We start from the raw sequence: 24302 nt of genomic DNA, 5'->3' as shown, positions 1-24302 counted from the left end.
GAGAGATTTCTGTTTACTGCATTTATTATTGTTTAGTCATTCATAACGTCTTAAAATTTCTATGTTAAGCTTCTCCCAGTTTTTAAACTTTGAAATAAACTGTTACTAGTTCTACAAAAAGAATTGTATAGAAACTTCTCAGGAGCTGAAAAATAAAGTAAGTACCATAATTAAGAGTAGTATATTAACTTTTCAAGGTAACAAACAGAAATGGGTGCCGCTTCACTTGGATGATGTAAGGTCAGACAGTCAAGAAAGACCAGGCTCTCGAACTAGCTCAAGATCTCTGCTGGAAACAAACAAGTTAATATCTCACAACAACAGACGGAATGAGACAAGAAGTAAGTAGTTTTAACTCTCCGAGTCTTTCTGTTTGTGGCAAATAAAGTATAATACTGTGTGAGTAGGTATTAGAATGGCAGGTTTTGGTGAAACCTGATTTTACCTGTACTGGGTAAAAGCTAGTGTTAACGTTTGCCAATAAATAAATAAATTATACTGTGTTTTAACAAATTTTAAATTGGGAAGTTTTGTTTAAAAGCTGTCAGATTTGATTTTTTTTTTAACATCTTTACAAGCTCATCAGAGTTGCGACGTCTCAGTCACTGCCTGTGTTTGGAAATAGCTTGTCTTTACAGCATGTGCTGGTGCTCTGAATCAGCAGTGTGTATTTTTCTCCTTATAGCCACCTACAGAGTCTTGGGCCACAGCTTTACAATGTAGAAAGCTTGGAAATAGTCTTATAAGGTGGCTGCTCTGTCCTGTTCTTATTCCTGCAGCTTGTTGCTACCAGAGCAATTGCTCATGGACCTACACTTTGAACTCTGCTTTGGCAATTCTACTGATGTTTTTCCCTTTAAGCTGGACCAGTTCCCTCAGCTCCCTGACCCGTTTCACAGCAGGGCTGTGCAAAAGGTTGTACTAGCACAACAGACGGAGAAATGCACCATGGCTGGTTCTGCTTCTGGTCCTCAGGTGTTCTGAATACATCTTGTCAGGTGGCAGAAGTCTTAGGCTGAGGGTAACTCTTCGGTTTATGCATTTGCATTTAAGTTTTAAGATTGTAATGTACATTAACAATTTAAATATTTGCTCATTATAGTAAGTGCTGGATGCTACTGAGATGGGATTGGTTTATGAGGTCATTTTAGGAACATTGATATAAGGGTTTGATATGGATGTCTGAGGGATGGATGAGGTGGGGGAAGGATTTTTGCTAGTGTATCACTTCAGCAATTATTCCTCAGGAATCTGGTGGTCAAATGACCAGAAACTTGTAGCATGAACTCTACCTCAAGGCTCTAGTGATTCAAGACCAGTTTCAGTATGAGAGAACATAAACCTTCTGCTTTTCAGAAACACTGGCTGTTTAAATAAAAACTTGTTTCAGGTTTAAATACAACACTAGCTCATGATGATGTTATATGTAGGACTTTCGCATGTGTCTAAGAGCCACATGGACTCTCAGAGTGCAAAAAAGAAACTGATTTGGGAAACAGTTCAAATGATGCCTGTGTATTTGGGGTCTCTAAGGCTGCAAGTGTGAAGGCTGAGGTCCAAACTCCCAGTGAGATGCACACATACAGATTATGATATTCATAAATTCGGAGTCTTATTTGGCAGAATATGACGTGCAGCAACCTGAATGTATGAGTGTACATATTTTGTTGTAGGGTTCGTTAAAATAGTTTTTAGTGAAACAAGATTTCTAGTATGAACAGAGAATCATATCTTTCTTCAATCTTGTGTTAAATCTAGCAGCTCTCAATTTGCTCAGGTAGGGGCTGCATTCCCAGGCACTCCACTGACAAAGAGGCTCCCGGGATCTGGAAGACAATCCAATTACAACTTGGAGAAACTTTAAACACGGGTGACTGACTGAAGGTGGAAGTCTCAGATGTTAGGAAAAGAGAGGGAGAGTGTGTGTGAGAGAGGGCTTTGTTTTCTCTCATGGGTAAAGTGAGAATTACACCTGTCTCAAAGTTTTGTGATGAGTGGAGCTGAGGTCCCTGGGGTCTGTTTTAAGTCTTTTGTCATGTGCAGGCCACATACTTATGTGGAAATCTTCCAGAGATTGTCACAGAATCATCTTGAATTTGTGTGTGTTACCAAGAACTGGTTCTTAACTTAAAAGCTCAGTTTAGGGCATGACCAGTGGAGAATAAATGATTGCTGTTAAATGGGCAGGGTCGGGGAGTGGAATCAAAAGGGACTCTCCAGAGAGCCATTGCTGTGGAAATCACACCCGGAGCAGGATCAAGAGCTGACAGTTCTTCCCAGCTCTCTCTAGGCGCTGGGAGCTGTTCAGTGGAGGAGACTGTATTACCTTGCCTAGAAGGAGAACTGCGTGATCGTTCTTTCCTGTCCCATGCGATCCCTGAGCTGGCGCCAGAGTGTCCAGTTGCTTCAGAAGCATTTGAGACTGACTGCTAGTCAAGCCAGTTTTCTCTTCTTTATTGCTAAGAGCTTCTGCCTGACTCGCCCTTAGGCATGGCTGGTGGGGCCTCACCCTTTCACCCCTGCAACTTCAGATCTGCCCTTCTGCTCTAGCCAGCATGGCTGAGTCAGTGGATTGCCTGGGCCCAAGCTGAGAACTCTGTGTTACAAAGGCCTTTTTGTCACTGATCAGATATTCTGCAGTGCCATTTCCTTCAGGCTTTCTGAGCATCCAGAAAGCGGAGACACACGTTTTTCACTGCAATGTTTTCTTGTTAATACCTAGGAATGAATCAGAGGCTGCTTAATTATCCTGTGATAGTTAATTACGATTGCAAGTATTGTGCTTTTTTCTCTTAAAGATTGGCGACGTGATAGAGAAAAGAGAGATGATCATGACGAAGTGTGCAGCGTGAGAAGTGAGGGTGGCAGTGTTCGAGGATTCTCCAGAGGCAGAGGAAGAGGTAGAGGCAGAGGAAGAGGACGAGGCAGGGGAAACCCCAGAAGTATGCAGAGAAGTATATGCTTTAAAACTGCTTTTATAATGTTGTTGTTTGCACATGAAGTAAGAGTTGTCTCGAAAAACATATCCTGTAACATAATATAACTAAGTAACTTGAGTCTTTTTAAAATCAGATGCTAAAAACCAACAGTAAAATAGCAGTGTGTATCTTGCCTTAAAGTATCTGTGTGCTCGACTTAATATTTTTAATCATCTTTCTTTTATGTTCTCCTTTATTTTGAAGTGAACTTTGAATATTCAGTTGGTTATCAGGAACTGTATGGTGAAGGAACTGACCCAGTGTTTCAACCTGAGCTTAGTGCTAGTATGATGTATTACTATGGTGACGGAACAGGAGTGCAGATGTATTCTGTGGATGAAGCACTTCTCAAAGAATATATAAAACATCAAATGTAAGTAGACTGTTTAATGGACAAATACTTTTAGAGAACTAGTTAAGTTAAAATAACTAATTTCAAGCAGTGTTGAATCCCTACTATCTATATAAAGAAGGATATTAATGCATTTTAATTTAACTTTTTGATTTGACCATCACCAGTGTCAGTTTGAATTTATTGACAGTGGGGTGGAAAAACTTGAGCGATGGGGAGGAATTATAAGGAAGCTGTTCTGCATCGTGTGCTGTAGTCTGGCTCTAACTCGTATACCCGCTTTATTTATGGTACATAGCCCTCTTTTCATGTTGTCATGTAATTGAGATATGGATGTCTCTGAGCTTGTGCTTTTGAGTACCGTTGGTGTTTGCCTATAAAGCTTTTCTTGGGTGATGTAGCTAGAGGTCTCCCCTGCTTGCTCTCAATTTCACTTTGAGAAGTCTTGTTAGTTTTATATTGTCAGAGTGTTTCACCTGAAACATTTAATTGAAAGAGAGTGGTTTTGCAATGGTACTTGATTTTTCAATAATCTGAAATGTTTACTTTCTCGTGTGCACCATTAGGCAAGGAGAAACCATCTGGAAGACTGATTATCACCAGGAGGCATGTCAAAAAGGGCCTGGAAACCACTAGTTCATTTTAAAGAGACAGTTTCCACCACTGGCAGATGTTTCATCTTCTATACTTGCAATGGCATTTCTCTGCGCTGCCTTTGTGGTGGTTTTTGATTGCCCTCGTATTCCATAAAGCAACTTGCTTATTGTATTCTTGCTTCTTTTGTTACAGTTGACGCAAAAAGGAAGAAAAAAGCCTCTTTAAGGGCAGAAAGTATCTGGCATGTGGCTATCAACTTCAAAACTTCTATTGCAGTCTTTTTTGTTACTCTTGCTGCCAGGCCCCTATGACACCTGACAGTGGACATGTACCCCCATGTCAGGATAATCGGCCTGCACTGTCCTCAGACAAGTGAGGGAGGAGCACAGACACTCCACTGTTGGCCAGATTTCTGGGCATGCAGTGTAGAATCCAGACCTTCTAAGGTAGGACATGATGATGTCCCCCTTTGCTGAGAAAAATGTCAGTTACGGCATTGGTCACATCTGACTCCTGGTTGTATTTGTATTTTATTTTAGCAACAAGAGGTTGGCAGTTGTCTGTAGAAGACTTGGCATGGCTGGCTAAGCAGAGCCTTTGGTTGCTTGTCTCATACAAACTCCTAAGGCAGTTTGATTATGGAGTTTGCTTTCCATGAGAAAAAGGGAGATTCTTGAGCAGGTTGAGAGCATAACTTCACTATTTTTATACTCCTTAAAAAAACCAAAAAAGTGGTTTTGTTATCACTTCTTTTATCACATTAAAAGATTATGGGAAAGAGACTTTATTCATCAGTTACCTGTTATTAGCTTCTAAATGGGGATGGTTTTGTCTGCCTTTCATAATTTAGTTATAAAATATTAAAGTGACTATGCCAAAGAAGGAAGTTTATACAGAATAAAGCTACACAGAAATGTTAGGTCTCAGAGTTCCTGATGGAGTCCCAGATAAATCGGCGTGTATTAGAGAAGTGAGATTGGTTTGAATTTTAAAACAGTTTACCTGCTTAATAGGGAAAAATCTTAGAGACTGTGTGCAACTGAGTCCATGTGCAGTTACAGCAAGAAATATATTGCTATCAAGCAGTTTATACTTGTCCCACAAACCAGCTTGATGTGCAGGAGATAGTAGTATTTGTATTACATACAAAAATATCTTTAATGTTTTTAATTACAGGCTGAAGTTGTCAGTCTTAAAAGTTTCAGTGCTTAGCAACTCCTCAGTCTGCAACATACAGTAGATCTTGTATTCAAGTCCTCTTCTTTAAAAAATAAAGAAATAAACTGAAGTTCAGACATATATCCAAGTCTGCATCAATTCAAGAATAAGCGAAGGGACTCCGAGGAAAATGAAAAAGCTGGAGGGTGTGTGTGTGTTTAGGTTTGCCCTTCTACTTGGAGCAAGCTTGTGCATTGTCTTCATTTATCATTAATGGTCTTTCACATTCCTTTTTCTAGAGTGATGGACATCAAGTGAGGCAGTTCAGTCATTGTCCCTTTCTGCTTGTGGAGTTTTTAACTATGTGAATCCTTACAAGATTTTACCTTTACTGTATGACTGTAAAGGTAACATTAGTAGAATGTTGGTACATGGCTTTTGTGCTTGCTTATCTTCAAGACGGGGAGGGGAAAAGAAGCATAGTGGTTTAGAACACTAAATAGAATACTCTTGAAGGAAACCTTCTCTTTGTGTGCAGGTGCTTCGCTGATCAGTTTACGTAGCTCTGAGCAAGAGCTTAATTCTCCGAAAGCCTTATTCTCTTCTCTTTTCACTCTGATGTAATGGCAGTGTTTTCATTTGTCCTATGTCTTATTGTCTAACTTTGAGACTTTATATTCGTTCTGTCTTGGAGTTGAGTGTTTCATATAGAGAGCTTTTGCTTCCAATTTCTTTACCAAAAATTATAGAAAGATGTTATATCAAGCTTCTCCTTCTCAATGATGGCATCACAGTCCTCTCCTTTTGATAACTCTGGCCTTGAGCCCAACTTCAGTGGAGACACTTAGCATTTTATATTTTGTTGAAATTAGAATTAACTATTTGTGTTTGCATGTGGGGTTCTTTTTCCTCAGCGTTTTAATGCTCTCTTTTTTTTATTTTGCACTGCCTCTGGTTTTGTGTTGTAGAATTTTGAATTGTTCTCCATTAAATATTTCCCTACCTACATTGTCATGAACCTAATGAGGGAGTAGTAATATGGACGTAATATGCAAAATCATGGTATGATGTGTAAACTCTGTGAAAGGCCTAGATTTTAGTCACCATGATAATCTGCCTTCTATTCTTTTTCATAGGATTTCTTCTCCTTCCCTTGCATTGTATGACAGATCATGATTTGAATTCCTTACTTTTTCTCTGCACTAAGTGTAGAACATCTTGACACCCTGATCTTTTCATAGAGCAACTTCATTGTTTAAGAAGATTAGTGTTTCTGCTGTGTCTTTGTCCTTTGTCTCTCTTGTTCTGTGGTATTGTCAGATTCCTGCAATGGTCCTTGTCCTTCTTTATCCACTAAAAAATCATCTCTTCTTTTAGACTTTACCTTTCCCCATGGATCATTGTGCCTTTTGGTACAGTTTCATAACAAATACAGAATTACTATTTTTGTTTTCTCATCTTTCCACAAGCATGCTTGAAGTAGTGATTCAGAGCACATAGATGTGCCTCAACACTCAGATAGGATATTTAAACCTTGTAACGTACTGGAACTGGGAAAAAACTAACAGTTGAGGATGAAGGTGCGCTGATACTGCTGTGTGGGAAATAACTTATGCCCTGACTGTAAGCAGTAGGTGTCCTTCATCTATATGGAGGCTAAGAGAATGTTCTTTCCTTCCGTTCATGTAAGTAATAAGGGAGAGGATGGGTGAATGAAAACATTGAGCATAGTTTTTCCTTACGCAGTTCATATATGCAAATGTTGTAATGAGTCTTTGATTTATACCCGTATGTACTGGACTGTAAGTCTCTTAATGTGTTGAGCATGCATGCTGTTCTGTAAGTCATACTTGTAATGATACACCTATTGAAAGAAGGATTTTGTTGATGGCAAAGTATGCTCTGATTTAATGGAAGACTCTAACAGTGAATCTCTATGTTACTTTTTTAGGATTTTCTTTAACCTATAATAGGCTCATCTTCACATGTTTCTTTCTGCAGCGAGTATTATTTCAGCACAGAAAATTTGGAAAGAGACTTCTTTCTGAGGAGAAAGATGGACCAACAAGGATTTCTGCCTGTTTCGTTGATTGCTAGCTTCCGTCGGATGCAGGCTCTGACTACAAATGCTGCACTCATTTTGGAGGTAAGAGAATTCTGAAGTATGTATGTACAAAGTTGCTTCGTTAGTCTTGTAGAGCCATTTAAAGTCAGTGCTATGAAGTTAAGAAAAATTTCTGTTTGCTATAACAAGGATTTTATAAATTATTTTATAAACAATTTTTGCTATGAAATTGCAAAGTTTTGTGGGTTGGTTTGTTTGTTTTGTTATTGGTTTGTTTGTTTGTGGTTTTTTGGGGGGTGGTGCTGGATATGTGAAGTTTTAAAAGGTATAATATGCTTTGCACACAGGCCCTAAAGGACAGTACGGAAGTTGAAACTGTGGATCAGAGGATAAGAAAAAGGGTCGATCCAGAAAAGTGGCCAATTCCAGGTCCCCCTCCATGCAGCCTGCCACCAACTGACTTTTCTCAACTCATCAATTGTCCAGAATTCATACCAGGCCAAATTTTTTACTCACATACTGGTAAAGGATTTATTTTATAGAAACATAAGTTTAGGACTCTTTAGGTTAGCGTATTTGCTTCTTGCTACTGATTTCATAATAGAAGTTGTACATTTGGTAACCATTTATTCAGCTCATACGCCTGTCAGCATTGCAGTTGCCAAGTCACATGGCTGATGGGAAGTCCATTAAAAATGTGTCTTATGCGTTATAGCTGCGAACATTCTCCAGAATATAGTATAATGGACTATGGTCCTTTATTAGCAGTGGTAGTAGAAGTAGTAATCTTAACTTTCAGCTCTTACCAAAATAAAGCAGATTTTATTATTAACTTAACTTGTTATGTGGTGCACCCTGTTTTTGGATGGGTATCTCATTGACATTATTAATAGGAGATGGCTTTGTTTGCTGACAGCCCTTGGCAAGGAAATCTTTTTACTAAAATGTTGGCTGGAGGTAAAAGGGAAAACTGAGGACTGAGTTAGACACTCATCCATAGAGCCAGAGAATGGTGAAAACAGGTCCCTAATGTGCCGTTCTTCTTTTCTGAATAACACATAATTTTTCTCAAAGTGTTAGCTACTTTCTTGTGTAAATAAGTTGCTGTCAAGGTCTGATTGCAGGGTGACAATAAACCGTAGCAGATGTATTGTTAACCCGCTCTCCCCTCCATTTCCCCTTTATCCCCCACCCTCCTCTGCTCCCACTAAGCACAGGCGATTGGGAGGGAAAGAAGGACCGAGAGAAGAGAGCTGGAAAAAATAAAAAATGTTTTACTAATGCTACGAATAAAATAGAGAAAATAATATAAAATATACAAAACCAATCTTGAAAGTCCCGGCAACTGCTCCAGCAGATGTAGGGCCGGCACCCAAAGTCCTGGACTGGACTCTTCAGCCAACTGGAACTGGATTCAGTCTGTCACTAGGCCTCAGTTCACAGAGATGACTCGCAAGGTCCTCTCCTAATGTCGGCCATAGGGAAAAGGGACGAGATCCTCGTGATCTCCCACTTTTATATGAAGTATTATATGAATGGGATGGAATACTTAGTTGGTCAGTTTTTGGTCACCTGTTTCAGTTCACTGCTCTCGTGGGACGTGCATCCATATTTATCAATGATCTTGCATTCCATTGCTATGTCTACCAAAACGTATCTAACTTTCAGAAAAGTGCAGTTAATAAGAAGACTTTAGCTGACAGGAAAATTCACTGAAAGAGAAACTTGTTTTTAACAAAACCAGGACAGTTGCTAAAATTGATCTTTTCTGAAGCTGTTGAGTGAACCGTGAAAAGCTATCTCCTAAAAATGAAAAGAAATTCTGCTGATAAGTGTTACATTTAATCATAGAGCTAGAAAAATAGTGCTATGGTTAGAAGAAAGGCTACTGAAACTGTTAAAAACCAAACAGAACAAGCCCTGATGGGAACTGAACTACTGTTTTCCAATGCTAGAGTCTGCACCAAGTTCTCCAAAGGAAAACACTGAAACGAGTAATTTTCAGACAATGTCTAAAGGATTGTCTACAAGTTTGCCTGACTTGGACTCTGAACCTTGGATAGAAGTGAAGAAAAGGCATCATGCACCCACGGTCAAACTAAAGGTAAAATCAAAACCCTTTAACTTATGGTTAAATAAACAAATGCAAAACCTGCCAGCTTTCAGATTATACTATAAAACAAGATTTTTCATGTCTTAACATATGTGATACTTGATAGAGCAATAGTGTTAGTGTGCGTACTTCTCACTCTGCCATACCTGGAATAACTAAATGTGTTTAAAATCCTGATCCAAACCTCACTACAATGAAAAGGAAATACTGCATGCGTGGTTTTTTGGTTTGTTTTTTCTTTCTCCACTGAGGGGACAGTTGTTGCTGTTGATTATTGAAAGATGTATTGTAATGCACATTGAGGATTGTTCTAAAAGCTTATGGCAGAATTATTTAGAACAGTAATTTACGTAATAAACATCTGGAAGTGGCTGTATTGTTTCTAATTCCCATACATTCATTTATTGCAAACGTTCTATCGTGTTCTATTTGTTTCCCGTTTTGGATACTCACTATCCAATTCAAATATAAAATACATCACCTTTTCTAACTTAGGAAAGTGTTCCTATACCTGATCAAACATCAGATCACCAACAGCCACCCCCACCTCCAGAGGAACAAGAACAGGAAGAACTTGATTTTATGTTTGATGAAGAGATGGAACAAATTCAAGGTCGGAAGAATAAATTTGCTGATTGGTCAGACAGCGATTCGGAATATGAAATTGATGATCAGGACGTAAACAAGATTTTGATTGTAACACAGACACCACCATATATGAGAAAACACCTTGGTGGAGACCATACTGGCAACCATGTATGCCATGCAAAGATTACATCAGAACTTGCTAAAGTTATTAATGATGGCTTGTACTATTATGAACAGGATTTGTGGACGGAGCAGAGTGAAAATGACACTATCATGAAGGTAACTCTCTTCATTTTTGACCTGAAAACCACCATACCTGTCTAGACAGTTCCAAAATTAATTTCAGCTATCTGCTATGTAATTACAAAACGCTACGCTTTTGAAAAAGAAAAGTGTCAGTAGTTGAATTTACAGCTTCATTGAATTATCTTTATTTTGATAATATTGTAAACAGTTGAAAGCAAAAACAGCAAGTTTTTCTTCTTACAGATTTGACCAGAAACATTGAATATTTTTTAGAACTGGTTTTAACATTTTGGAGATGGTGGTTCAACTTTTCCAGTGTTTTCTTGTTCTATGAATAATTTGTTTCATAACATTTGCCAACCCCTGCCATAGGGGAAGGGGGCACATGTCTGAGATGAGATGAAAAGAGGGAGGAAGGTAAAACAGTCATTTTAAAGTAGTTTTTTTACTAAGGTTCTGTTTCCCTTGTAACTTGTTAGAATGATTGCTCTGTAAGCAACTGAAACTTTGGATTGCGCACCTTATTTTTCATGGAAACTCTTTTAGTTTCTAACCTGTGTGTAGGCCCAGGTCTTGGAGGTTTTCAAAACTTTGCAAGATTGTCAGCTTTGTGATTTCTTTTTTTTTTATTTTAATTTATTTTTTTGGTATACTAAGCAAATGTAAAATTACAGATGAGCTGAACTCCAGCACTTCATAGGCAGAGATCAGCATGGCACAGCGCAGTGCTGTCGCTCACTGCTCTTGGATTATTAAGAAACCCCTTATTTTGTGCGAGTGAAGCGCAGCCAGTGGTGTGTCTGTAGGCAATCCTATGGTACCGCTAGCAGATATTATGTGTACAGAAATATAAAATTACCTAAACACTAAGCAGTGAGGGGAGCAGCTGTATCAGTGCATCAGGGCAAAGCTGGGATGGGCGGGAGGAAAGCAGCTTGAAGGAGAAATGGAGCAGGCGGGTATGAAAAAGAGCTGGCAAGGGTAGAAATGAATGTTGAGAATAAGAATCAGAAATGAAGGCAGAATTCAGAATACGGAGTTTTTATTAGAAAGGAAATGGACCAAGAAAGCCAGCAAACTGGAGGAGGAGAGTGAGAAGTAGCGCACAGCGAGAGAAGTTTTAATTGTTGTTATGTACTTGGCAATGATTTAAACAAGATTTTTTGTGCACACACACGTGCCACCTCATCTTCAGTTGAGTAGGGGCATGAGTGATTGCAGAGGCTGCCGTGCGTCTTGGAAAATCCTGTCCTTTTGCATTTTAAGCTACCAGTCCTAAAAAACAAAAGAAGGCTGAACACTTTATTTACAAATACTGGCTTTTCTTTAGATGTAGCCTGAAAAAGGGAGCAGGGCCTCTCCCCTGAATTGCTGGGACCTTCCTTGGCACGCTTACTGCAGAAGGATGGTTTTGGGCTTGGCAAGGGACAGGATCTCAGTTATATCTCGTTCCTGTTTGTCTGTGAACAATCCCATGTAGTCGGTCTTACCTGGCTCCATTCACCCATTTGTTGGCACAACTGTTTCTTGTAGCTAGAGCAGCATGAGCTCTTTTAGAAGGTTACATACAGTGTTCATGGCAACGTTTTGACAGTGTGTGCTGGAGACTGCTCCCATCTTCCTTACACAAACTCTGTGCTGGCTGTGTGCAGGTAGCTGCCTGTCAGTTCTGGCTTGTTTGTTTTCTCTTCTATGAAATTCACCCATTGCTCAGGATGATATCTGTTACCGCAATTTGTGTTTACAATTTGCTCTCTCTAAATTCAGCAAGAGATCGAGAACTTTAAGAAGCTAAATCTCATTAGCAAAGAAGAATGTTATAATCTTGCACCAGAACCGATTGCTGATCCAACCCAAGAAGTCCCTCCAGGACCTCCAGGGTTACAGAAAGGTAAGTAATACAAATTTTGTTTTTTAGAATCCCTGTACTAGAGAACCATTTTGTAGGTGTGTTAACTCTTTCTGCCTGGGTAATATTTTAATTTTGGTTCAGTCAGTAGTCTGAGGGGCTTTTTACATAATCAGCTGTTTATCAGTACCATGGTTTCCGTTGCATTAGAAGAAGCTGCTACTAGGACTTTTCAGGATATATATGAGCATCAACAGGCAATGTTCTGTCTTCTTGTCACCATATACAAACACCAGGTCCTTGCTGGGTAGATGGCATTTACAATGTGTAAAGTAATAGGTAGGAACATTGTGAAACATCTAGAAACTTGGAGTTTTATGGGAAACGGAGTAGAAGGAAGGGAGGTTAGAAGAATCTTCTAGTTGTGTCATAACATTACTGAGCAGTCACAGTGTTCAAACCTTATCTTTCAAGGTATTTCTGATATGGTATTATTATTAACATTTACTAGGACACATGCTAATAGCATTTTTAAAGTAGTTGAAGAAAACCACCCCACCAAAAGGCAAGAAGGTGGTTACACTTTCACAAATGTTTACTTTCCATTACCTTGCTAATGCGAATAGAAAAGAACAAACAAGTAAGAAAGAAATAGATTTGAATTTTCTAGCAAATGCCTGCCCGAAACATTGATTTCATAGTTTTGAGCAGTCAGTTTGTACTGCTTCTACACCAAGTGCTTTTTGTTACTTCAACTGTCCTTTTGTGAACGGTGTAGTTCCCTTGAAATTCAACGGGCCTTTAAGGTACTAGATACTAGGGGAGTTTAGGCTTTGAAATCCTAAGTTTGTCTTGAAAACGGAGGTTTTTCCTTCCTGCCTACAGATTTAGCAGGGGAGATGGCTTCTGATCTGTCAAGTATCGAAGTACCGCCAGCAGCAGCAATGGCTCGATCGTTGCCAACAGCAGTTCCAGATTCTCCCTGCGTTCACCCTGGCGTCACCCCACGAACACCTCGCACCCCAAGGCTGCAGGATCCCAACAAAACGCCCAGGTTCTATCCTGTTGTTAAAGAAGCACAGTCTGTTGATGTAAAGGTAAATGGGAAGACGTGATATTTTTTTAAAACCAGAAAAAGCTTGTAAAATTCATGTCTGTGCATACAATTTAACAATCATGAAAAGGCAAAAAATGAAACACTTGTACTTTTTTATTGTTTATCTTAAAAACTATTTACCATATTAATTCTTTTTTTATTTCTACAAAGTGGTTTCTGAGGTTTCTTTGTAACGTTTCTTAAAAGTCCTTGATGAAAAACTGTAAAGTCTAAAGATTTTCAATTTATTACAGAAGATGCATCTTCAGATCATGAAACTGGAAAGATGAATCTTTAGATTATGAGACTGGAATGTTGTGACTTTATAATGTGTTAGATAGAATATAGCATTTTTAGAACTCTGTTTTAAGAGGGAGAAAATGAGTGAAATCAAGTTAGGGAAATAAATACTACTTTTACTTTCTTAGGCTCCAAGAAAAAGGAAAACACGACACAGTACAAATCCTCCTTTAGAGTGTCACGTTGGCTGGGTGATGGACTCCAGAGACCACAGGCCCAGGACTTCCTCTGTGAGGTAAATTTTCTTTGTCATAGAAAATTTGTTGCAATGTCATTAGTTTTCACTGCTGATGAAGAAACAGGCTGTGGTCAATATAATGGAAGCAAGAAAAGAGCCGTCGAGAAAGAAAAAACAATACAAGGCTGTTTGGAAGTAAGCTGACTAGACTGTTCTCGCAGTGTTCTTGGATCCATGCTATAGTAGCAGTAATATTGCTTGATGTACTGATGTTCACTTCAGTAATTTTGCTTGCCTTTAAATGATCATTTAAAAAATCAAGCCTTACAGGAATGTTTCACTCTTCTTGTCCAAAACAGCCTGTTTTTTGACATGTTGGCACAGAATGTGATTTTCTTGAGGTGCATGTGGGACCCCAGGCACACATTGTAGTGGTCATCAGGCGACCGCACTATTCTAACAGCTCTTGTGTTGATGAGAATGGTTGAAAACCGATAGTGTAGAAAAGCACTGCTTGGGCAAAAATGGATTGTGGTGGTTTTGTTGTACTTTATTTTTTTCCCTTCAGCAGTTCCAATGCTTCGCCTTCAGAAGGAGCTCCCCTAGCAGGAAGTTACGGGTGTACCCCAAATTCTCTCCCAAAGTTTCAGCATCCTTCTCATGAACTGTTAAAGGAAAATGGCTTCACTCAACACGTGTACCACAAATATCGTCGAAGGTGTCTAGCGGGTAAGCTGCTAAAAGGCGCATCCTAAAATTTTAGGTAGAAGTTACCAGGTATCATCTGATACCAGCTTTCTCCACTGTTCGTTATTCTTAACTTTTTCTTGGGAAGGAAAAGAACTCTGCTTCGCATTTAACTTTAAATTCCCTGACAAAAAAAAATACCCTCAAATTTTAACTTAAGCTACTTGAAGATCTTATGTGTGTATTACTAATGGGGAAAGCACCTGAAAATATTCTGCTGAAAAATTAAAAATAGCTCTTTTTTTCCCTCCCCACTAGAGAGGAAACGGTTGGGAATTGGCCAGTCCCAAGAAATGAACACACTTTTTCGTTTCTGGTCCTTTTTCCTGAGAGATCACTTTAACAGGAAAATGTATGAAGAATTCAGACAACTTGCTCTAGACGATGCAAAAGAACACTACAGGTATTCAGCTCTTTCTGGAAGTTAAAAACTGTTGAGGTCTTACCATTCATCTTAATGACTGTGAAGTTTATGTATATCTGGGGTGAACTTTTTTAGTATTGGCTTTGACTCTTTGTAAAATTTTAAAATAGCAGTCCGCATGTTATTTTAATACCAAAAAACTGTTCGCATATCACAGTATCACAGTATGTTTGGGATTGGAAGGGACCTCAAAAGATCATCCAGTCCAATCCCCCTGCTGGAGCAGGAACGCCTAGGTGAGGTCGCACAGGAACATGTCCAGGCAGGTTTTGAATGTCTCCAGGGAAGGAGACTCCACAACCTCCCTGGGCAGCCTGTTCCAGTGTCTGTCACCCTCACTGAGAAGAAGTTTCTTCTCAAATTTAAGTGGAACCTCTTGTGTTCCAGCTTGATCCCATTACCCCTTGTCCTATCATTGGTTGTCACTGAGAAGAGCCTGGCTCCATCCTCGTGGCACTCACCCTTTATATATCTGTAAACATTAATGAGGTCACCCTTCAGTCTCCTCTTCTCCAAGCTAAAGAGCCCCAGCTCCCTCAGTCTTTCCTCATAAGGGAGATGCTCCACTCCCTTCATCATCTTTGTTGCCCTACGCTGGACCCTCTCCAGCAGTTCCCTGTCCTTCTGGAACTGAGGGGCCCAGAACTGGACACAATATTCTAGATGGGGTCTCACCAGGGTGGAGTAGAGGGGAAGGAGGACCTCTCTTGATCTGCAGATAAATAGCTAAACATACAGCATTTCCTGACTTGTAACTGGTCCCGAATTCTACAAAATCCTGTAACTTGACTGTGACAAGTCAGCTCTGTACTTACTAAATGCTCATGAGATTCGTCTTTCCTTAGGTGAAGACATTCTTAACCTCATTCAGCTTGTTCAGACTGTTTCTTGCAGTCCAAAAATACCAGAAAAATGACCCCAAAGGATATTACCACTGCCCCTGGAGCTTTTTGATGTTATTCCCTTCCTTTCACTCCCTGCCCCCTGCCCATTTCCCTCACCAAAGAGAGAAGGTCACCCAACGTTCTGAGTGCCAAGTGAGGCTGCACTGGCCGTGGAGATCCCAAAGTGCAGATACCTTGTCTGAGACTGCAGCGACAGACCCTGAGCTGCAGGGGTGGCTTTACTAATACCTTGTCTCTGCTCTGAGCTGTCTTGATCCTCTGCGATTATCCAGGGATACACTTACCAGGAGAAACTTCCGAAGGCTCTTAAAGGGTCTAAGGTGACAGCCAGTGAATGCAGAACAGGAGGTCCCAGCTGTCTGAGGCAGCTCTGGTGACCGTGTGGCAGCCAAAGCCACAGCGTTGCTGCCTACTGAGCCAGAAACCCTGCTGCTGAGAGAACACAGTCCTGCCCTATGCAGCTGGGGTTTTTGTGGGTGTTTGGTTGTTGGGGTTTTTCGTGTGTTGTGTTCTTCGTTTTTGTGGTGTTTGGGGTTTTTTGGTCTTTCCTACTTGTGTATAGTGTCTGTAGTTCTTAAGTTAAAACCGTGGGACAAACCTGCCTTTCCTGAGTCAGTTTGGATTATTTGTGGAGGTGTTACAGAAGAATAAGCCGATGAAAAATAGCTGTGAAAAGCAAGTATTTATTTTGTTTTGTTTTTAGGAGAAGGGTAAAATAGACTATGCCATTCACTTAAATGCAAGGAGACACTGAAAACTTGGATCCTCTGGGGAGTGTATGTGTAAGATTTTCGCACCTCTTTGTTCTCTTACAGGTACGGATTGGAATGTTTGTTTAGATTTTACAGCTATGGCCTAGAAAAGAAGTTCAGGCAAGAAATATTCAAGGATTTCCAAGAAGAAACCAAGAGAGACTATGAAGCTGGTAATTATCATAAGCCAGTCACTCCTCACACTGGGGTAACTTCAGTTGGGAGATAATCCAGTTCCTTGGCACTGACTTGTTAAATAACCCAAGAGCAGCTTTTGTTCATGTTCTTTTTATTTTACCGTTCTCTTAAGCATATAGCTACCAGTGAATAATTAAGTTTTTAATTAAGTCTGACCTTTATAAATTGGTAAAATTATCTTTTTCTGTTATCAGGTCAGCTATATGGACTGGAAAAATTTTGGGCTTATCTAAAATATTCTCAACACAAGACTCCAGCTATTGACCCCAAACTGCAAGAATACCTTAGTAAATTTAAGAGACTGGAGGACTTCAGAGTGGATGTAAGTTTCAATACCTATTTTAGATAAATATTGGGTGTACAAATATTTTTCCTTCAAGGTAAACTGAGGTTCTTCTTTGACCCAAAATATGGTTCCATTGATGCCTTTTTATTGTGTAATGAAATAGATAGCAAAAAATAGTTTGTCATCTGGAAAGACTGACGACTTCGACACTGTTGAGGAATTTGGCAAATGAATTAATACCCGGCTAGCTTTTCTTAATGAACTGTGACAGACGTTGTTGCTGAGACTTCATATGCCAAATTCAACATGTCCTTTCTGTAGAATGCTGAATTCTTGAACTGTGTCATCCCAGAGTACAGTGCTGCCCTGCTTTTCACAGCCGGGTTGAGGAGTACTACCTCACCATTGGCCTCTGGGATCCTAATTTTCTAAGAGCTCTGGCAAATATTTGGGCAGCGATGATTAAATAATGCTGCAAGACTGTTCAAAGTCCTTAGTTATGTCACGCACTTGCACTTCCAGCTAAACGGCCGGGAAGGCTTTGGAATATCATCCGTGAGCTGTCAATAACTGAGATTACTAGGCCTGACTGAATAACTAATATTAATAGATCTAACTGAGGTCCTAATTATGGAATGCTCTGTCTTTTGGGATTCTTTAAGTACATGCAAAGGCAAATACCAGCAGTCCTTACAGAAAAATCTTTAATAGGTTGACGATGTTTATTTTCAGCCTCCTATTAGTGAAGAATCTGGCAGAAAGAGACCGGTTGCTGCAATATCTGAGGACTCAGCTCATCGCAGACATCAGTCTAATTCTTCTAAAACACTTCTTGCGGCTAAACCCACGGCTGCCTGTCAGTCCCGGGCACTGGGAAGTGTCACCGCTGGTCACACTGCACAAGCGTCCATAGGCCGTAGCAATGCTGCCGCCAAATCTATAGAAAGTGATGTACCAGAAAAATAGACTTAAAGGCAGACCTGCGTCCCTGAGAATCAACTTTTACATCATCACTGTTTTAATTTGGAGATCTTGAAGGTGAGCCGATCTAACACATGATTAAAAATGTATGGGAAGACAAAGGATTGGATTCTCTTTTTCACAGGATTTAGTTCCAAAACACCTACCCTAGGAGAGTAGCTCTTGGTTTTGGCATCATGAGAAGGATCCTAGGGAAGATTCTTTGGCTCCAGTATTGCTTTCCTCAAGCTTTTGTTTACAAAGAACTGCATTCCTTGCATATGCAAAAGGTACTTTGGGGGATGCCTTACATTTCAGCTCATATTTCTTAAAAAAGGTATAACATATCTGTGGTATTTACTGTGCTTTCTTTACCCAGATTTTCTCATTATTTGTATTTTACCAAAGCAAAAAAAGATGATGTTATATGTATAATTTTAAATGTAAAAGAAAGGATCTATGTGATTGGTTTGCTCCTGAATCTGTAACTATGAAAAAGTATGTTTTTGTGCAAAAGCACACTCGAGAATGTGCAGCTATATAGGAAACTGCATTTCTGGATTCTATTTAAAGACATAGTTTCTATTTTTTTTCAGGGTCTCCATAGTTAGTATTTTATTAAGTATGGAGTTTGAGTGGACATAACTGGGATAGTTTTGCAGATATTTCCTTCAGTACTGGTTCTTAGTAACTTGAGCAACAGGAAAAAAAGGGGGGAAATGGATCTGTTGATTTCATAGTGTCTTAAATTAACAGACAGTATCTACAGTTTGTGCGGGTTGTTAAAACAGCAGACTTATTGAAATTATTCTCGGCCCGAGAGGTGTCTTCATTTGAATTCTCTGATGATGAAGTACTCTTAACAGGAGAAGCAGAATTCTTTCAAATCTTTTTTCCTCCGTATTTCAACTGATGAAAATTAGTTTGGAGGGAAACCAAGTATTCCTTGTAAAATTATTTTTTTGCTTTTTTTTTTCCTGCAATATCTGAGTGAAGTTCTGCTTGAATTGTGCTAGCTAAGCCTAAATAATTTCAAACAGGTCTAGATACAATTTCACTGAATGTAAGTTAGTCAAATACAAATTAATTTGTGTAGCTGAAAGAGGGGGATGTTTATATCCTGTAATTTCTTATTAAATTCATTACTTTGTTTTTCAAGACTCAAGAAGAACTGATTGGGCAATTTACCTCTTCTAAGAGTAGGTGAGCAGAATTTCAGCTCTTTGTTAGTTAACAGCAGGACTTCAGCTACCTGTAAAAAGTTCTGTCTAGCACAAATGCCTTAACCCCTGAGGGTGTCCGAACTGACCGCACATCCACAGAGGGGGTTTTAAACCTGTGTCGGATCTCAGAGGCTCTAACAAGTCCATTAATTCTTTAGTCATTGTCTGGTGAATCTCAATGAAATGAATTAGGAATGTTTGCATTGTAAATGAGAATCCGTTAGCAGTGGCCTTTCCCGACAGTTAATGCAATTTCAATACAAAATTGAGCCTTTTGTAAGTGGCCTGTTCTAAATGAATTTAAATGAACACACACCGATATTTTAAATGACATCCTATAAATGTGCTGAAGTGACACATCTCAATCCTGTGTTTGATCCATGCCTCTTGCTATTCAAGAAAATGATGCAAATGTAAATTTGGTTTGAAATTGTATATACAAGTAATAGATTTAAGATATTTCCTTCCATTTTTTCATTGGAAAATGTGCAGATTAAGCTTTTCGTGTGTGTAATTTTGTGATATCTTGACAAATTTTATAAAAACAACCAAAAAAACCCTCGTAATGTTGTATATTAACTTTTTTTTTGTCCCCCCAAAGCGTGAAGAAGAACAACTTGAAAAGAGCGTGAGGCTGTAAAATTGCACATGTTGCACTGTTGCCTCTGGGGCACTAAGGTACTGGGGAATCCCAACCTGTTAAGGGCTGAAGTGGTTCTTAGAATGTGAGCCAGCTTTTGTCACGTTCGGTATTGATTTATTTTCATATCACTCGCTTTTTGTCAAAGAAAAATGTGTCAGGTGAATGATAAATATGGCTGAAAGCAAAGAGAGTGAATACTTTACCTGCTGCCTGTCCTGTTGGCCTCTACAGGGCCAGTTGCTTAGATAGTGTCCCATTATTTCTGCAGATAAAAAGCCACACAGGTCCCTTGGCAGCTCTGGCTGCCTCTCAGCAATTTCCCCTCTCACCTCCCTCCTCTCCCCTTGCACACAGGTGCAAAGAACGATACTTTACATTGCACACCGAGCTGACAACAAAACTGTCGAATTTTAGAATGAACCCCAAAGACTTCGCTGGTTAAGCTTGGTTTAGCTTTCTATATGTGGCTTCAGGTGCTTAACCACCTTCCAGTAACTGGCATAGTTGCAGAACCATACATTTGCCTTGGAACACATGGACGTGTCCAACATGCTTTCCAATGCTTTATAGATCCATTTAAGCCAGCCTTCAGTTTGTCTTTCTGATGAATGGCTGTCTCCTAACAGCAGTCTGGTACTGAACACTGAGTAAGTCTTCGACCTTTCCTTGTCTAAAAATTCTCCCCTGTGCTTATTAAAGGTTTATTAGGTTTGTCTTCATTTCTTCTGGTGAGGGATGACCGTACAAATACTTCAAAATGCCACCCTGCCTAAACTCATTAAGATTTTTCTTTAGTCAAGCTCAAAGTACTGGATTGTAAAGGCTTTTTAAAAGGGAATGAGGGGAAGACTCAAGCTGGCTCTTGTTCGTGATGGAGACCAGGTAATGTTTTCCTATCCTTAGCAGTAGTAGACTGTGTGACTGGTGCTCCTGGAGTTTAACAGGGATCGGGGTCTCTGTGGGAGGCAAAACCTGACCCCACAGTGGACTTAACAGCTGTTAATTTTTCTAAGGTTATGAGCTAAGCAGTGTGAAACTCCAGAGCACAGCTTGAACGGCAACATTATTTTGAAGGAATCCGTTCTAAGGTAGTGCCTTGGTTAGTAACCTCAACTAATTACCTTTGAATGTTCTTTCTAGTAAATAAATAAATAGATAAATAATTTTTAAAAATCATGCCTTCAAATACCTAAAACCAAAAGACAGTGATTTCAGTGCTGTGAAGTGGGTGCCAAAGTCAGTGAAGAGAAAACAGTAATTGAATGATTGTGGTTAAGTGACAAACCCAGAACTTTACACCTTCACAAGGCTTTATTGTTAGATGCTTACATGGTGTATACACTTGTAGGCTTTGCCCAGCTATCTAAAACACCTGACAGGTCAGTAAAATATTATAATATCTTAAAAAAAGAAATAAACTTTGTAACCAGAATATGAGGCCAATTTGATTTATTAATGAACTTTTTGCAGGAAGGTTGCAGTGCCAGACTAGATCTCTATGAAACACATTATAAATTGCTGCCTTCTGGTACAAGAAAAAAATCCATAAAACCACAAGAACCCCCAAACAGAAAGGGTGAAGAACATGTTTAGGGTTTGTTGTTGTTGTTGTTTTAATTTACAGGTGAACAACCCTTAACCTGCATTCGAACTAACTTTGGCACCCATGTTCTATCAAAAGAACCCAACCTGTAAACATTTACCTTTAACCATAAATCAGAAGCTAGTGGAAGGATTTGTCAGGAGCTTTCATATTTATTTGGTTTCTGTATTCAAGTAAGCCTTTGAGGCCAAAGTTAACATTATTACTAAAGTTAAGTAGGAAAAGGAGTAAAGAGCCAAATCTCCAGCTGCAACTGGATTTTGGGAAGCATTCATGCCTGAGCATCAGTCAGACAGCGAGGGCAGGTTCTTCCCCACGGCCCACACTGGAGTCTGCAGCGTGAACCGACAGAACTAGGACAGCAAGAAGGGTTCTAAGGCCACAGCACCTCATCACAAGCGTGCTCTCAGCTTAATAAATGAATTTCAGCCATACTTCAGTAGGTAGCTGCTGTATTTAGTGAGTTAGGCTTCATGAAAAACTACACAGCTTGGTCCAAATATAACCCAAACCAACCCCAAAGCACAGCCAGGGAGACTGTTATTTTCAAAGAACTAGATCTGATCAATATTTTGTACCATTCTGCACAACAATGCCTGTATTTCCTGGAGGAAATGAGATCCCACAAGCTTTAAGTGTAGAAAAGAACAACTGTAAAGGAGACTCGAACAAAACATAAGTGAGGTTTAAGTAACTATGCCTTGACCTTTAGAATGAAGATGATGAAATCAAACTGATTTTGTGGGAATTAAAAGAAGTTAGAAACCAGCTTAGAACTAAGATACTTAAAGTGAAACAAGATCAGAAGGAGAGTGCCAAACTGCGTTTTAATTTTGTATGCTGGGGCTGACTCTGAAGGATGGAAAATTGAAACATCAGCCAAGGAAAAGTAGAATTAACTCGATAAAAAGATAGAAGCAAGTACGAGCAGGTGAAAGGGTAATTCTGCAGCCCTTAGTGGAAATTCATGTTCAAATTAAGTACCAACATGGGACTTTTTTTTCTTTAACCAAACTTTAAAAATAGATTTCCTGCCATAAAGGATTTTTTGGGAAGCAATGTACAATTGAGGCAGAAATGTCAAAACAAATGACTAGTCAAACTAGTTTAACACTAGGTCTAGCCTAGGAAAACAAGTCCTTTTATTAAACTGGAAATGTATTTTGTTTCTAAAGATGATGATAAATACTCCCTTCAAGTCCCTTATGTTGCTTAAACAAAATTTAACACATTGTCAGTACCAAGCTGCCTGTCATTTTAGTTAATAGTGAATTTTGACCGAGTGATTGACACAAATGTTACACAGATGAATGCCTCCATAAAATTATTATATTAATTGCACTGAAATTTTGATGGATCTGACATTATTTTAAATTATTCTTTGTAGGTGTCAACTTTTTATAAAAATGAAAGCTACAGTGTATGCTTTAAAGCACTTTTAGTTAGCTTGTCAGCTTTAAATCACCAGTGACTTTGTCCACAGGATGAATGAGGCTAATTTAGATCCAATAGACATTGAAATACAGGATTAAGTCTATGCAACATACTTGCTGCCAGAGATGACAGTTTCGTATTCTTTGCAGTTACCGGTAACTTGCTTCAAAGCAAAAGTCATCCTTTTCCTGGCCTGCTGTTCAATCCTGTCATAAAAATTTGAGCATTGTTCTTTTAAAACAATAGAAAACCACCAAAGAATAACCAACTTCCCATAAATTCAATGTGACAAAGCCTCAGTGCCACTTCTTGTAGCAAGGGAAAGGAAAAGGCTGCACTTGGGTCAGAAGTCACAGCATATACGAAACTACTTACTGTTCTTTCGATACAAACAGCTGTAACGAGGGAGGAGCAGAGTAATTAATGGCAAGTGTTACAAACCACCAGTCATGACTTTGTATGGGAGAAGCTGTAACACATAGTACATGTATTTTTATGTGGAAGCCTGGGGAAAAAGAACAAAGAAGTTTATCTGGTGTCCCTTCCTGCTCCACACATGGTTGTGCCACGACCAGGTGCAAGAGCTGGAGCAAAACATAAAAGTGAAAGGCACTACATGAAATGTAGTGTAAAACCTTTCATTGAGAGATTTAGTGTAAAAAAACAACAAAGAAAAAACAAACAACACGTCATCACCTAGTGAAGCACACAGGTAAAGAACTCCTAGCTCCTGTCCAATGCAAGAAAGCTTTGCTTTATCCCTTAGTAACTTCCATCATTCCACCTAGAACTCATATTTTTGCGGTTAGTTACAGCGGCATACCCAGCATTTCAGCAGTGTTAAGATGAGCAGACACTTACAGTTCTGCTGTACAGACTGAAGGCTGGACGCTGCACTAATGCTCAGCTTATAAGGACACAGCTGAAGTGGGAACCAGCACTTCCGTCAGTTACAGGCAGTAGCTGAACAGGTTGTTCAGCCTGTGCAAGAACTAGCGAGTGTAACCTGGCCCCAGCTGCTGCTGTGATCAAACTATTCTATGCCAAGCCTGGATATGCAAAGGAGAGACTTTAACGCACCTTTTAGGACACGTGAACTACATGTGATTTGATGGCAGATTTTTGTAAACACAGAAATCTGTTACTATAGACTTACCACAGGTGAAATATGCAAACACGGGTACAGATGTAAGGCATAAAGCTTAATAGTGTCACAGTTCTGAATTTATCAGAGTACAGTGAAATTTCTACAATATGTTGAGTGATAGCTGTGTATAGATCTCCAGCGTTCTTGTTGTATTGGTGCCACAACATATATTTACTGTACATTACATTATTTTCTAGAATGCTTCTCCTTTATTTACAATCATTGATTTTTTTTTCCCCACCATAAATGCATCCACATAGGTTTATTCTCTTAAGTACAGCTTACCTGAATAAGTCCTTCAGGCTCTTCAAAAGCTGGGTCTTGAAAGGAAAAACAACCCACAAGAGTGAGGAACAGGATTAACAGCAGTGGATGTTTCATATCGAACACTTCTTTGCCTTACTTTGTGTTCCATCAAACTCCAGTTCTGTGTAGCAGCTTCTACATAAAGGCTGACAGC

At 39.3% G+C, this 24302-nt stretch overlaps 1 protein-coding gene across 6 annotated transcripts in view; it reads left to right on the top strand.

Annotated features, from left to right (window-relative positions):
- Positions 1-19577, top strand: part of LARP1B (La ribonucleoprotein 1B) — a 33731-nt gene extending 14154 nt beyond the window's left edge. For 2 of the 6 annotated variants that reach the window (XM_065062048.1, XM_065062053.1), the window contains exons 5-19: positions 198-341; positions 2799-2954; positions 3183-3351; positions 7087-7231; positions 7498-7672; positions 9106-9254; positions 9759-10130; positions 11865-11988; positions 12832-13043; positions 13471-13577; positions 14089-14249; positions 14526-14670; positions 16412-16521; positions 16741-16868; positions 17565-19577. In XM_065062048.1, the coding sequence (XP_064918120.1) occupies positions 198-341; positions 2799-2954; positions 3183-3351; positions 7087-7231; positions 7498-7672; positions 9106-9254; positions 9759-10130; positions 11865-11988; positions 12832-13043; positions 13471-13577; positions 14089-14249; positions 14526-14670; positions 16412-16521; positions 16741-16868; positions 17565-17798 (2531 nt within the window). In that variant the 3' untranslated portion in view covers positions 17799-19577. Of the gene's footprint in view, positions 1-197; positions 342-2798; positions 2955-3182; positions 3352-4228; positions 4374-7086; positions 7232-7497; positions 7673-9105; positions 9255-9758; positions 10131-11864; positions 11989-12831; positions 13044-13470; positions 13578-14088; positions 14250-14525; positions 14671-16411; positions 16522-16740; positions 16869-17564 lie in introns of those variants that run through there. The other 4 variants (XM_065062049.1, XM_065062051.1, XM_065062050.1 and 1 more) reach the window with 4 other exon arrangements.
- Positions 19578-24302: the final 4725 nt, after the last annotated feature.

This window comes from Columba livia, chromosome 4 (assembly GCF_036013475.1).
Source record: "Columba livia isolate bColLiv1 breed racing homer chromosome 4, bColLiv1.pat.W.v2, whole genome shotgun sequence".
NCBI lineage: Eukaryota > Metazoa > Chordata > Aves > Columbiformes > Columbidae > Columba > Columba livia.
Note: the sequence above shows the minus strand (reverse complement) of the source record. Positions and strands in the feature narration are given on the sequence as shown.